At 35.9% G+C, this 15,135-nt stretch overlaps 1 protein-coding gene across 1 annotated transcript in view; it reads left to right on the plus strand.

Moving 5' to 3' along the window:
• Window positions 1–15,135, plus strand: part of LOC136858403 (mitochondrial proton/calcium exchanger protein) — a 248,121-nt gene that overhangs the window by 120,159 nt on the left and 112,827 nt on the right. Inside the window, exon 7 of the mRNA XM_067137923.2 lies at window positions 7,455–7,595. Within this exon, the coding sequence (XP_066994024.2) occupies window positions 7,455–7,595 (141 nt within the window). The remainder of the gene's footprint in view (window positions 1–7,454; window positions 7,596–15,135) is intronic.

The following is a 15,135-nucleotide window of genomic DNA, read 5'->3' on the forward strand; positions in this document are numbered from 1 at the left end:
TTTCATAAGTTATTTATTTATTCATTTATTGAGTCATTTATTTATTTATTTATTTATTTATTTATTTATTTATTATAAATATTTGCATAACGGGTGCAATATATCTTGTAAATACTTCCTCCATTAGCTTCATTATCTCCCCATGTTGTAGTTTGTACGCTCAACAATTAAATTAATTTCTCCCTCATCACATTTCCATGAGGAAATCTAAATAATAAAAAATAAAAAAAACAGCTATCCTTGTTTGTAAGGTCACATTCATGCTTTCATCAAAACATACTGCATATATGTGGGAGTTATCCAAATTAGCTTTCAACTGCTCCGAAACTTCTGCACTCATTTTTCTTATTCTATCCTTGACAGCAGTTCAGCTGGCTGGGATTCCTTTAATCTTGTTAATTATTAGTTGTTTGTTAGGGAAGTTTTCAAATGATGTGTTGGACATCAATAAGAAACTTTCTTTCAACAACTCACCGTCAGAAATCTGTTTCCCATACATGCTGTACTATGCAGTGAGACAGATAGAAAAAGCCGCACTGATATTCTTCCTGGGCCGGAAAGATGACACTAAAGAACTAGTTTGTTTGTGTAATGTTGGATATTTTGTGAAATGAACTCTCTTCTCTCTTCATTTGAAATGGAACAAACATTTGAATGGCCAGTCTCCAAATTGCGCTTTACATTAAATATGGGGGATACAATTGTTTTCGAACACAGGCAACACATCTTTTTAACAGTCCGAATTCCCTTGGCCAGAGTTCTTGAAAAATACGGTCACCACCTTTGTTAAGTTTCTGTTTTTTTCGGCACCGAAAACATATTGGCGATGTCCGTATACAAAACCACCAGAAAACGACACTATCTCACTTGACTTTCGGACCTATCAGTGTAGCAGTGTTGCCATATTGCACGTCCGAATGGAACTAGTATTTAGATTTTCGTTATTTATTTCTTACACGTGAAACACTGTAAGATATGCACTGTCTGTAGTACGAGACGTATATGTAAAATATTATTATGTTCATGTGGCGTGCCACCGAAATCGTGTCCGCGTGTCACTAGGTGACACGCGTGGCATAGGTTCGCCATCCCTGCTATAGAACCTTTAACAGTGTTTAATGTTTAACCCTCTTACATTCTGGTAGTAAATATTAATTGCATTAAAAATCATTTTTCTCAAAACACAAAAGTTACACTGTCTCATTTAATCCATTCACATCGTCCCGGGTTTTTAGATTAAATACCTGCCGATCACCCTCTCTTTTTCGGAGTTTAATGTTACCTCTATGATCTACCCATAGAAAAGCATAATTTCTCTCCTTCTTAATTTTTCGAGCTTGGCCAAGGACCTTTCTTCGTAGGGATGTCAAACTGTGGTTTATGTACACCGTGTCATACTCAGAAAATCCGAGATGAGATGCATTTAAATCCCTTTTAACCTTGCGTTTTTGAATGAGTTCATTCTTGACACTATGGTGTACAAACTTCACTACAATGACACCTGAAGCTTGATGCAATTGCCTCTTCAACCTATGACATGCATCAATCGATTCATTCTTGATCTCCACATTTAATACTCGACCTACATGCTTAACAATTTCATAAACATCCTCATTAACTCATTCAGGTATGCCTAAAATTTCAACCGTGTTACGACGGCCATACTGATCAAGTTCATCTAACTATATTTGTGTGTCTTTTAGTTGCTTCTTAAGATTTAAATTTTCTTCTGTCAATTTTTCCATCTTCTCCATGCACTGATTTATTACTTCCGACTGTTTTTTAATGAATGTTGCATTCTCATCCAATTTTACGTGAGCTAACTCCAAACTTTTGCCTAACTTTCGCTCAGCCTCTATACTTGATTTCGTAACCTCTGCAATTTCTTTCAACTCAAGTAAGAGCTGATAGATGTCGCCAGTAGATGGTGCTGTTGCTAGTTCCAAGCCATGTACACTATTTCGTCTTTCCTTTTCCCAACGAGCACACCTCCAAACTTGATTTTCAGATTTTAAGAAATTTAATTCAACGTCTCCTATATTAACACATTTGCAATGGAACCAACCTTGACAGTTACTGCACTGAATCTTAGAATTTATATCTTGCCTAGAAACAGCCTTCTGACATGCTACACAAGAGCTCATGGTGGCAAAGAATGGTATCACGATCGATATAAAAATCGATTGTGTAAGTTGAGGATAACTGCTCTTTACTACTCTTTGGAAATATGTTCAAGTTGGTAGCACTTCACCTCAATGTTTACATTAACAGATTCTTCCTCAAATGACTTAAACTTGGCTCGTAATACATCACTAATTAAGATCCAACAAAAATGTAATACGTACATCAATTCTTCAAACCTTAGTAATCCAGAGGCACACGGTTTCACTTCATTCCTAAATTAGCCTTTATCTCCTCATTCCAAGTACCCTCCTGCCATTATTCCCACCTGTTTGTACCAGCAATAATTCTCGCTACTTTCATGTCTGTTACTTCTAACTTATGAATAAGATATCCTGAGTCAACCCAGCTTTCACTCCCATAAATCAAAGTTGATCTGAAAACAGTCCGATGTAAAGATAGTTTCGTCTGGGAGCAAACTTCCTTCTTACAGAATATTGTTAATCGCAACTGCGAGCTCACTGCATTAGCTTTACTACACCTTGATTCAATCTCACTTACTATATTACCATCCTGGGAGAACGCACAACCTAAATACTTGAAATTATTGACCTGTTCTAGCTTTGTATCGCCAAAATCACAAGATATTGAGGAGCACTACCATCACACACCCGCTACTCAGCCATTACATGAACAGGATGTTCACAATCTTGAGCAATATTAACTATTATCTGCGTACTTTTTAGCGATAGATTTACACCCTAGTGCTGAATCGGTCAACTTCGGTTATCTTTGAGATTCGTATTGGCAACCTTTGAAATACAAACTAAGAATCACTTATGATCGCTGTGCGACATCTGGCGTACACTTTACGTACTCGTACTGTTGTTGTTTACACAGCAAAGTCAAACTATAGAATTCATGTAGGAACAAGTTTTGCATCGAGAATGTTATATAGTATTATATATTGTGTGTGTGACACAGTTGTTGGCGTAAGTTAATAAAGGTTTAGAAAATTCATATCGATCGATCATATTATCGATTCAATTCAGATTTCATTTCCATTCAGTTGGCAGTATTACCGGAACCGGCAGCGCTCCCTCCTTACACCTCAACCCAGTACAAAAATCTATCGCTAAATTGTGCACGTACAATACTGTTCCATACGTACGGACTTCACCAAAGGTTATGAATTATAGAAAATAACAATTATTACATTCTCTCTCATTTCTAAACTATGAAACATGCTTATAATATTACGTATTGCATTAAAATAAATCACATGTTTTTTATCAATCTACATTACAGGTTGATTTGTGGAATTTCATTATCTAAGTAAATCCAGGATTCGTACTCTAATGTGGTTACAATACACTTGCCCGTAGAATGTTAACACCAATATCTAGGTGTATCTAGGGATGGTGGTTCAGACAATATGGCCAGTCCATTCATATTAGCATAAATATTTAATTACGAACTATTAATCATTTTAAACTGAAATCATTGGTAAATGCATCTGGAAGTTTTCCACCAAATATCATCAAGGGTTGCCTTTTTCTTTTTTTCAATTAAAAAAAAAAATTCCTCTTGGCTGTTCAAGCAGAAGGAAGTTGCATGAAATGTCAATTCACCTTTATTTGTCTATCTATCTATCTATCTATATATACAGGGTCTTTATTTATGCTTGAAAAGTACTTTATTGCTTGAACTTGGCCGCTGGCGCGCGCGGTTTCCGGCACTTCTACAGTTGTTGAGCGCTGAGCTCCGAGATAGTAGGGTGTTCAGTGAAGCTACTGCGTACTGTATGTCGTATTGTATAGTGTTTTGTTGTGATTGTGTACAGTGCTGTAATGTATGTGGAATATTTGTTACGTGAACGTGGATATCTTCAGAAAATCGTGTGCTAGGACAAGACAAAAGTTTTGAGCGAAATTTCCAGGGAGACCCATTCCTATCAATCGGGCAATAAAACAACTGGCCAAGAGATTCAAACCTACAGGTTCATTAAACAATAAAAATAGATGTAGAGGTCATTATCTCCTTACTGAAGCATGTTTGGTACGAGGATCATAAGTAAAAATCTGAGGCCCCCTCGTAGCCCAGATTTAACGGCACCGAGCTCGATAGCTGCAGTCGCTTAAGTGCGGCCAGTATCCAGTATTCGGGAGATAGTAGGTTCGAACCCCACTATCGGCAGCCCTGAAAATGGTTTTCCGTGGTTTCCCATTTTCACACCAGGCAAATGCTGGGACTGTACCTTAATTAAGGCCACGGCCACTTCCTTTCCACTCCTAGCCCTTCTTTGTCCCATCGTCGCCATAAGACCTATCTGTGTCGGTGTGACGTAAAGCAACTAGCAAAAGAAATATATATTTAACGGCATGTGATTTTTATTTGTGGGGAACGTTAGAAAATGTAGTTTATGGGAACAACCCTCACACACTAGATGAACTTATAAGAGTTGCAGTTGCATCCATCAGTGCTGAAGAACTTGGTAGAGTAACCGAAAACTTCATTAGGAGATGCCGATTATTTTGGCAGCGCATGGGGAACATTTTCAGTATAAACTGTAAAAATGTTACGTAAAATGCATGATAAATGCATGATAATGATTTTGAGCACCGTATTCTGCCGTACATATGCATGCGCGGTAGCCAGCAACTGAACCGTCACTGGCAGCCAAGGTCTAGCGAGAAAGTCCCTTCCAAGCATAAATAAGGACCCTGTATATATAATAAGAGTTTTGTCTGTACATTGCTCACAATATTAAAAGAATGGTTTTTCTGTATTGGTTATGTCCACTTTAATTTTCTGTAATTTCCGTATGTATGTATGTATGTATGTATGTATGTATGTATGTATGTATGTATGTATGTATGTATGTATGTATGTATGTATGTATGCACATTATAAGAAAATGACTGAAGGGAATTTAATGAAAATTGGCATGTGAAGTCTGGGAATGAGCCACTGCAATCTTGGCTGTAAATAATTTTATTCACGTTGAGTGAAATGGTAGTTTAGGGGAAGGTCTGAAATTTAATTCCCAAATATTTATGTGATTAGTGGTCCTGTTGATAAATACTGCATAACAAAAGTTATAGGGAATTAAAATTCTGATCATTTATGTTTCATACTTTTTGTACTGTACCGGCTATGATGATGGAGATATTCATGAATTTGAATTTTTATTGCTAAGTCCATATCAACGCCGAGCCACGAGAAAATGGTTAAACAGAATTTAATGAAAATTGGTATGTAAATTTGGGGAATAAGGAACTACAGTTTAGGCTGTAGATAATTTTATTCACCTTGTATGATATGGTAGTTTAGGGGAAGGTGCCTAAAATTTAATTTTTAAATTCCTATCTTATTAGTCTTATCAAAAAGTATCACATAACAAAAGTTGTAGAGAATACAATTTCTGATCATTTTCGTGTTATTCAGTTTTACCTACCGACTACAATAAGAGTGGTGGTGGTGATTATTGTTTTAAGAGGAAGTACAAATAGGCAACGATCCTCTATATAGCACTAATCAGACAGAATAAATAGTACGGGTGCCACACTTGAAAAATGAAGATATTGGTCTATGAAAGACAAGGGCCACGAAGGGTGTGAAAATGAAAGACCCCCTAGGCCTCCATACGTAATACTGTCTGGGTCAGAAAAGAACAAAAGTTGATGAAGTGAGGTCAGATAGGATAGAATACATGAAAGTGAGGAGCCTAGCCCAAGTAAATGGAAGCAATGCCAGAACTCAGCTAAGGGCCCCATGGTCGCCAACCCACACTCCCAAGTTCAGAGCTCCCCTGGGGCCCGGTTTAGTCTACCCCTTATGCCAGGCAGGGGATACTGTGGCTGTTATTCTACCGCCGCAACCCATAGGGGGACGACTATAGAAACAGAATTCATATGTTTAGATGAATTTAGACTTTAGTTGCTTAGTCCTTATTAACACTGACATGGATATATTGTTCAATTGTGTTAACTGGCGATGGTTTTTGTCATGATTGTCTTAAGGTATAAAAACGTATGGTCATCGGTCCATATCAACAAGAAAATTTTGAAAGCGAGAATAAAAATGAGAAGAAAATGTAAAGGAATGATCACTTGAAGAATAAGACAAGAGGGATTCATGAAAGAAATGAGGACTCCCTTTACATTAGATGTCCTAATATCACAGAGTTGAAAGAAAACTAAATGTGAAGGTGTATAATTTCGAAAGCTCATAAAAATGATCAACAATAACATTACATTGACCATTGTTTGTTGTGTGTTGTCTCTTCTGCTGCCACTCATTTCCGATAGATGGGATTACTGCTGCATACCGAGTATAACAGCCTGCCTGAATATTGGTGGGAAGTAGCTGGGGAGTTAGATCTCTCTCTTCTTTAGAATGCCTTTCCTCTGGTTCATAAATTTTCTGATACTATGGTACGTTACGCACTGATTCATCATAGTATTCCAGCTATTCTATACCTACTCTGAGGCGTTGATTGGAATTAGCAGTGCACACTTAACGGAATAATGGCAGAGTAGTGTTCACGGCTGTCTGCGGTGTAGTCATTCCAGTCCTGGAAATTTGGACTGTTAGATCGGCAGCATAGTACTGTTTGTTAAAAGTGAAAATATATGCATTTTTTTCATTTGATCGAGTGTTTCATATGATAACATTGGTTTTAATCACGACATTCATATTGACATCATTGTAATGACCTATGTTAATTTCAGTTGGGAGGATGTAAAAAGTCAGTGTGTTTGCCATTAGAATGAAAATTCCCTAACCCGGTCTTTACAAGAGAAAAGACATATAGTGACTTCCCCATTGCGTATCTGGGGTCACATTAAGATCTATGCAGTTTAATACAATCTTACCCATGACGTGTATACTACTTAACCTAGAATTCTGTATACAATGTAGAATTCCATATCGTAGCACGGGTACATCAGCTAGTTAGAATATATTTAGATGAATGCTATACAGTATTTGTTGTTCACTCTTTATCTTCACTACTAGGCTATGGAGTATCCTTCAATTACTCTAAGATGATAGTAATTCGTATCCATTAGCTGACAGAGTAAGAAGTGGGGACTGCTTCAAATGGGTAACTTCTTCACTAGAACTCATAAGAATAGGGCTGAGGGTACCAAATGGATGATGGTTACATGCTGACAGTATTATGAAATACAAATCAAGCAGAATTATTTGTTGAGGTAAAAATTATGATGAATGTTGCCTTCTGTTTATTTGCCTTTAAAATTGGTTTGTACTGAAATAGTTGTCCTCATCTAACCTCCAGCTGAATTTTTTTCTATTTTTTTTATTTACAGGTCACTCAAACACAAGCAGCCATAAGTGAACGAGAAGGGAAGATTGATAATAAGACCAAGATTGAGGTGATTAAAGAAGAGGAGCGCAGAATTCGAGAAGAAAGGCAGGAGATGAGAGAAGAGGAGAATAAATTGAAAAAGGTAAGACCAAGTTACCACAAAAAAAAGAAGTGTATGAGCCAGGTATATGTTTGAAATATTCAATGTAAAGGGTTTTAAATTGTCTGAATTCTAATGCCATTATTATTTCCTAGAAATAAGAAGATTGTATACTGTAAGAAAAATCGGTGGTTACATTTTAGCTGTAAATGTTCATAGAATCGCTTATTATGAAGACTGCTCAGACATTTGGCTGTGTTCAGTTAAAGCCAATATTTTCCAGGAGCATATAGCAAGGACTGGCCCAATGCAGTCTGGAATGTTTTGCCTCTCTGAAGCGATGGGTGATGTCATGAACAAGACAGCACTGGCAGTGCTTCCATAAGCCAGGTACAGCAAACTCCCGATTATATGGTTGTAGATTATCCGATTTGCGGGTTATACATGCACCACCTTCGAACATGCTCTCGAGTGCAAGTGTGCTGGCAACATGCTTTGTTCAAGAATGAAACACTAAACAATATACTGTGTAGCAGTTCTCTTTTTGGTGTTCTGTGATAGAGTAGTTATGGCTGTGTAGCAAAATACAGTGTTTTTAACTTTAAAACAAAAGCTTGAATCAAAATGTTTGAGGAAGAAGAATCAGTAAAGAAATTAAGCGAATGATTATGGGATGATGTTCAGACAGTCAAAACACATTCAAAATAGCAAACAGAAACTCTTAGAATTTGCGTTTTGTACTGCATTTTCAAACATATTGTATGTTCTGTATTTTTATAAGTTTTGTTGTGCATTAAAATGCACAAAATAGTATTATCCTTGTTTTTGGTCATCCGTGCAAATTTGTTCGGTGATTAGCCCGGATAATCGAGAGTTTGTTGTACAATGCTTTCTGGTCTGGCTTAATTTGTGCGGTTCCCACATCATAATAATAACGAATTATGGTGCCAAATCCTTCATCGTAATAGCTGTTTAAGAAAGCTATTCAGAAATAAATGTATAGTAGCCTATATACTTTTGGTCTAATACATCTTTCATTCCCTTTTACATTAAGGAAAGAAGGATCAAGTTTGTAGCACAGTTTAATTTCACCAAACCAGACTTTAATAATTGCTAACAAAATTTATGAAAAAAAAATCTCTTCTTGAGTTTGGATTATTTAACAACAACAACAACAACAACAACAACAACAACAGATTGACAAGGAACACTTCACCAAAGTAGCAGAGAAATTCAAAAATTTACAACCACGGAGCTCATAAGCTTAGTAAACTTTACCCGACAAAATTAATTAAATCTCAGCCACAGACACCCAAGAGAGTTTCAGTTTACTTTCTTTGCCACCTAGTAGGCCCAGAGTAAAATGGAACCTCGAAATTGACGAGCAGACAGCCAGGTTATTGTATAAAATGAATTTCATTGCAAAGCCCGTATTGTTGTTAGTATACTGTTTTAAAGGTACAGTTCCACCTTTACAGTATTAAATTTTGTTTAATTAGCAATTAACCAATGTTGGGACATGTTTTGTCCTTCCTGGTGGTCATCATCAGCTGAAATACTTGTAAGATAAGTAAAATAGACAAAGACATATACACATTAAAATACGATTCGGGTTACCTAATACGCCAAGTTAAAATGCATGATAAAATTTGGAGAATGTTCTTAAAATGCTGGAGCACAACTTTTTTTTTTTTTTAGTTCTGTTAAAATGAAGATAAAATTATTTAACACACGTAATAGTTCCAATGGTATACGATGATCGAGCTCTTCTTGTTGGCATATTAAACACTCAGGAAATAGTAGAGTTTTTAAATAATTTAGAATTTGTAACTTCTAACAATTACTTCACCTTTAATGGTAAATTCTATAAGCAAGATAGTCATCCTATGGGCACTCCAGCTTCGGGGATAATGGCAGAAATTTACATGGACCATTTGGAAAATACCAAGATTCATAAAAATTTTAAGGAATTGTATTCTGGATGCGTTATGTCGATTTGCTTTAATAAAAACTTGTGAAAATTTAGATTTTATAATTCCACCTTTACAATATTGTAATTGTCTTTATTAAAAAGACTACATTAAATTACACTTGTGAAACATGTTTCGTCCTCTTATAGGACATCTTCAGTCACCAATACAAATACATAACATTACAAATAAGGCGAGGACACATTAAAATAAGTAAATGCAAAGTCTTTGCATCCTGTGTCGCGGCGTGATAGCGTCTTGTCAATCTTCAATGTTAAAATGGTGCAGTGTGAACATGATATGAAGCATGAAGTCCAATTAAAATCATATGTTAAAACTGTTGTTCAAAACAATGAATTGTCAATTATAAAACACCGTAAGTGGCTATGCGAATAAAATTATGTGCATATTGTACATAAAACACTGTTGTGATGATGCCGCATTATAATGGCTTTCTTGATTAGGAGGTGGAGTTATACGGATGCAAGTTGAACCTGATTGTGTGTTGACAATAGGGGCCTAAAAAGAAAAAGAAAATATGAATGAACTGAAGAATAAAATTCCGTTGAAATGTGAACTAAGTGCCCATCCAGTCACTCACCTCCTTGCCCGTCCTACGTCGACCACTCCACCTCAAGTGCTAAGGCTAACTGAGTGACGTCCTTGAAGGTTGTTGAGGACTTTGCATTTACTTATTTTAATGTGTCCTCGCCTTATTTGTAATGTTATGTATTTGTAATGGTGACTGAAGATGTCCTATAAGAGAACGAAACATGTTTCACGAGTGTAATTGAATGTAGTCTTTTTAATAAAGACAATTACAGTATTGTAAAGGTGGAATTATAAAATCTAAATTTTCACAAGTTGATACTTTGACAATATGGGCTCTAATATGAAATTTATAACGTGCAGTTGCTTTAATAGATCCCAACATCACCAACGGCGATATCATCCTTGAACAATTAAAATGCAGTTGACCCGTGGATTAAGTTTACTTCCAAAGTTGAAACCAATAACTCTTTAAACTTCTTAGTTCTCACCATTAATAGCAGCTCAAATAAACTTTCTTATAATATCTATAGAAAGCCTACCCAAACCGTAAACACTATTTGTCAAGATTCTATGCACCTGGTCTCTCAGAGAAGAGCAACACTTTATAGTCTAATTCATAGAGCTTTTAACATCCCTTTATCTGATGCAAATCGAAGGAAAGAACTCAACACCATCTATTTTGTTGTTAGTAAAAACGGTTTTGGCAGACATTTCATAGATAGGATTGTCAGTAAAATTTAAACAAATTCACCTCAACTCTGCTCAGAGAGACTAAAAAGAAAGCAGACAACTATGCCACCTTCACTTACACCAATAGAATTATTTATGAAATCACAAACATTCTTAAGAAACATAATGTCAGCATTGCTTATAAAACAATCAATAACAATGCTAATCTCTTTTATAACCAGTACAAAGTCAATAACATCAATAACAAATACCACAAATCAGGTGTATACATATTAAATTATAACCAATGTCCAGTGAGTTATGTTGGTCATACTGGAAGAAACTTTTTTATTTGATATAAAGAACTCAGACACAACAAATATTCCACCATGAGTACCCACGTAAGAGAATCCAACCATCCTTTCACTTCCATAGAGCAAGACTTAACAATTCTTTGCTTCAATAATAAGGGCAATTTACTTAACATCTTAGAAACATTTTCATTAACATAGACCAAAAATGCAATCCTGCTCACAATTTAAATGAAATTTTGGAAACTTGAATGTGCTTTTCGAGGAATTATTCAACAGTTTCTCCATGAACAAGCCTCACAACAAACTTTTACACACTCGCCCCCCGCCCACTGGATCCAACCCTCCCGTTCTCTCCCTTCAAACTAGCTTTCATCGCACACGGCCTCCACAGTTCACCTTCAGTCAGCTGTCAACTCCCTTAGGCAGACAAGGGACGTAAGTAGTCAGATGTGTCGCATATTAATTCAGTTCCACTTGTAATCACAAGATGCTTCAACCTTACCTACTTTTAACATTGCTAATAGCCTTTGTTTTCATTCTAGGAATATTTAACCACGACACATTACAGTCAAACATTCTGCCTGCCTCATAACCTAACCAAGAGTTATCAACAACACATCATCACGCCAACACGAAGAGCTCGATCATCGTATTCTATTGGAACTATTACCTGTGAAACAATTTTATCTTCATTTTCACAGAACTAAAAAACAATTGAATGGATGAAAACCATAACGGTATAAGTGACATTTAAAAAAAAATGAGTTAAGTGCAGGGTGTAACTCCGGGAGGATGTATCCTTTCACCAACAAAGAGATACAAATGATAGCAGTAATATTCTGCGCTCTAGTGATGGTGGTATAACTACAAATAGCATGCTTTATATGAGTGTTATGATGTTTAAATGCCTTTTTCTCTGAATGACCAAAATGCTACTTATACCGTTATGGCTTTCATCCATTCAATTGTGCTCCAGCATTTTAAGAACATTCTCCAAATTTTATCATGCATTTCAACTTGACATATTCGGTAACCCGAATCATATTTTAATGTGTATTTTTCCTTGTCTATTTTACTTATCTTACAAGTATTTCAGCTGATAATGTCCACCAGGAAGGATGAAACGTGTTCCGACATTTGTTAAATGCTCATTAAACAAAAAAATAGTATTGTGAAGGTGGAACCTTTGACTATACCTTTAAAAAAGTAGACAGCCAGATGGCATCAAATTAAAATGTCTGCACATGGTAGCTGAGGCCATGTGATTACTATTATTACTTTTTTTTTTAATTGTTTATTATATATACTCCACTTCATGCGTAGTACTACATGCACTTAACTAATCTTACATATTTGTGTGAAAAACATTGATTACATTTAACATACATATTTGGTGATGGCTATTGAAAGTTTAAAGAGTTCACAGATTTTTCAAATGGTTTTGAATACTTTTTGATTAGGAGAGACTTTTGCATTGGCCAGTTGCCTACTATACTAACACTGTTTATAAACATTTCTCTCTCACTTTTCGCTTCACTACACTCGAATATTAAGTGGTCTAGTGTTTGGGGTCCTCTGTTGCAGGAACACTCGGGACTGCGTACAATCCTAATCCTGTGCAGATACGATGCGATTTTTCCATGGCCGGTTACAATTGTTGTCATATTTGGCATTAGGTTGATTTTGGTTGTTAGTCTACCTTCAACTGTTGGAAAGAATTCCTTTGTAATTGTACCTTTCGAAGTTTCTTCCCATTTTCACTGCCATTCAGAAATAGACCATCTCCTGAGGTTACTTTTAACTGTGTTGTTAGATAATTTGTGATAACTTATTTCATTTAATTTTACTGCTTCCTTTTCTAGTTTATCAGCCAGCTAATTGCCTTGTACACCTACATGTGCCTTAACCCATTTCAATTGTATGCTCCAGTTATTTATTTTAACTGTTGCTGTAGTTTTCCTTATTTTCTCAATTAGATGGTTATGGTTTTTGTAATTCACTATGGAGTCAATTGTTATTCTACTGCCCATGTGTATAGTTGCTTTTTGATCTACATCATCCTCTACCCATGTTTTTCCTAAGGACTCCAAAGCTTTTATTATGGCGAATTGCTCCATCTGATTGTTTGAATCTATCGTGGAGTTTAAATTTGAGTTGGTATATTAACTGAAATGAAATGGGGTATGGCTTTTAGTGCCGGGATGTGTCCGAGGACTTTGGCTCGCCAGGTGTAGGTCTTTTGATTTGACGCCCGTAGGCGATCCGCACATCGTGATGAGGATGAAATGATGACGACGACACATACACCTAGTCCTGGTGCCAGGGGAATTAATCAATTATGGTTAAAATTCCCAACCCAGCTGGGAATCAAACCCGGGACCCCTGTGACCAAAGGCCAGCACGCTAACCATTTAGCCATGGAGCCGGACGGTATATTAACTGATTTAATTTGTATATAGCTACTCCTGCTCCCACTCCTTCGTCGCTTTTACTTCCATCTGTATAGATTTGCCATTGGATATTTTCATTTTCTTCTATTTTTGGTTTCCTATGCCTAGAAACACAGCCGGATAAAACCATCTTGCTGGTTTTTCTGGGTAATCTATTATGTAATCTGTAGTTGTTTTGCCTGTTTTTATATTATATAGAGCAACCACCTCTCTTGCCTTTATGTCTATGGGAGTTGTTGTTGTTATTATTATTATTATTATTATTATTATTATTATTATTATTATTATTATTATTATTATTATTATTATTATCGTCATTGTTGTTATTATTAACAACAAACGGGTTTCGTACCCTGGAGTCCAGTTTACAATAGATTTTGCAATTACCCTTTATCAGGCCAGTAGTCCACCTTAATAGCAGTTGTCTTGACACCACAGACACTTAAGGCAGAAAGTACCCACTGCTTTCATTAGGTAATTAACTATTCAAATTGGTTCATTCTGAGCAAAGTTATGAGTGCACATTAAATTTGACGTCTCATTTCTTCAACATTTTTTCTCATTGAACCAATCATATCTTTTGTTCTAATTGAGGTACGCAGTTCGTTTTGGACTAAAAACGCTCAGTGGATGAAGCGCTTTCTTTTGAGGTAATAACTACTTACATTGGTAGATTATGAGAATAGTTATGAGTACATTTGTCTCCATGACGAAGATCTTTGAAGGACTTTTTAATAGTTCGGCGCGTAGTGTTGTTCCAGGAACTTTTAATTCAATTCATTTGTGTAATGTTTTTTTAAGTGTTTTCTTGACACAATATTACATTCTATTACCGCAGCAGATCATGTGCTTTATTTCATTAAGTCGGAACTTTGCAAATACATCCGTGAGAATAGTAACGAACAACACCATACATTGTACATTGCGGGCGGAGCCAGCGGGAAACTGCTAGTTAATATAATAGTGGTCATTTTTTATAAGGTGTACACCTTAGTAATTATAATTTTAAAAAATGGCATGTTAAAAGAAAATTTGTTTTTTGTAATATTTGTAGTAAAATATAATTATCAGCTTTTGATCTGTCGTATTTTTATCTGTTGAACAGTCTGGTTCATTTTTAAGGAGGCTTTATAGCCATGTTTGACATGCTAAAGGAAATAAACAAACACTTAGTCATAAGTTGTTCCACATGAGTATATTGTGACCTTTCACGCATCTCTAAGTTCAGGGTTCTTGATGTTAAAGTTATGCCTCGGCCGGTGTCACGCGGAGACACAATAGGTTCCACTCAAGGGACGTGAAAGTTCATTGAGTTGGGTCACAGGATCGTATGGTTGGATTTAAGTTGGTTCGACTGACGTGAGAAGATGATTGCTAACTAATATCTTAATCTAGGCTAATCATCTTGACGTACCTTATACTATCAAATGAAAACACCAAAAATATAATTTTTCGTGGAAGGATTTTCCGTTTAATGACTTAAATTTTTTAAAAAATATCAAGTACAATACTAAGAAAATAAAAAGCAACACAAATGGATGTTGGAAATGATTGAAAGTTACGTTAATTAAACGGAAATAATCTTCTGACCCTTGTTAATATTTCGTTCACAACATCAATGACAACT

This window comes from Anabrus simplex, chromosome 1 (genome assembly GCF_040414725.1).
Source record: "Anabrus simplex isolate iqAnaSimp1 chromosome 1, ASM4041472v1, whole genome shotgun sequence".
NCBI lineage: Eukaryota > Metazoa > Arthropoda > Insecta > Orthoptera > Tettigoniidae > Anabrus > Anabrus simplex.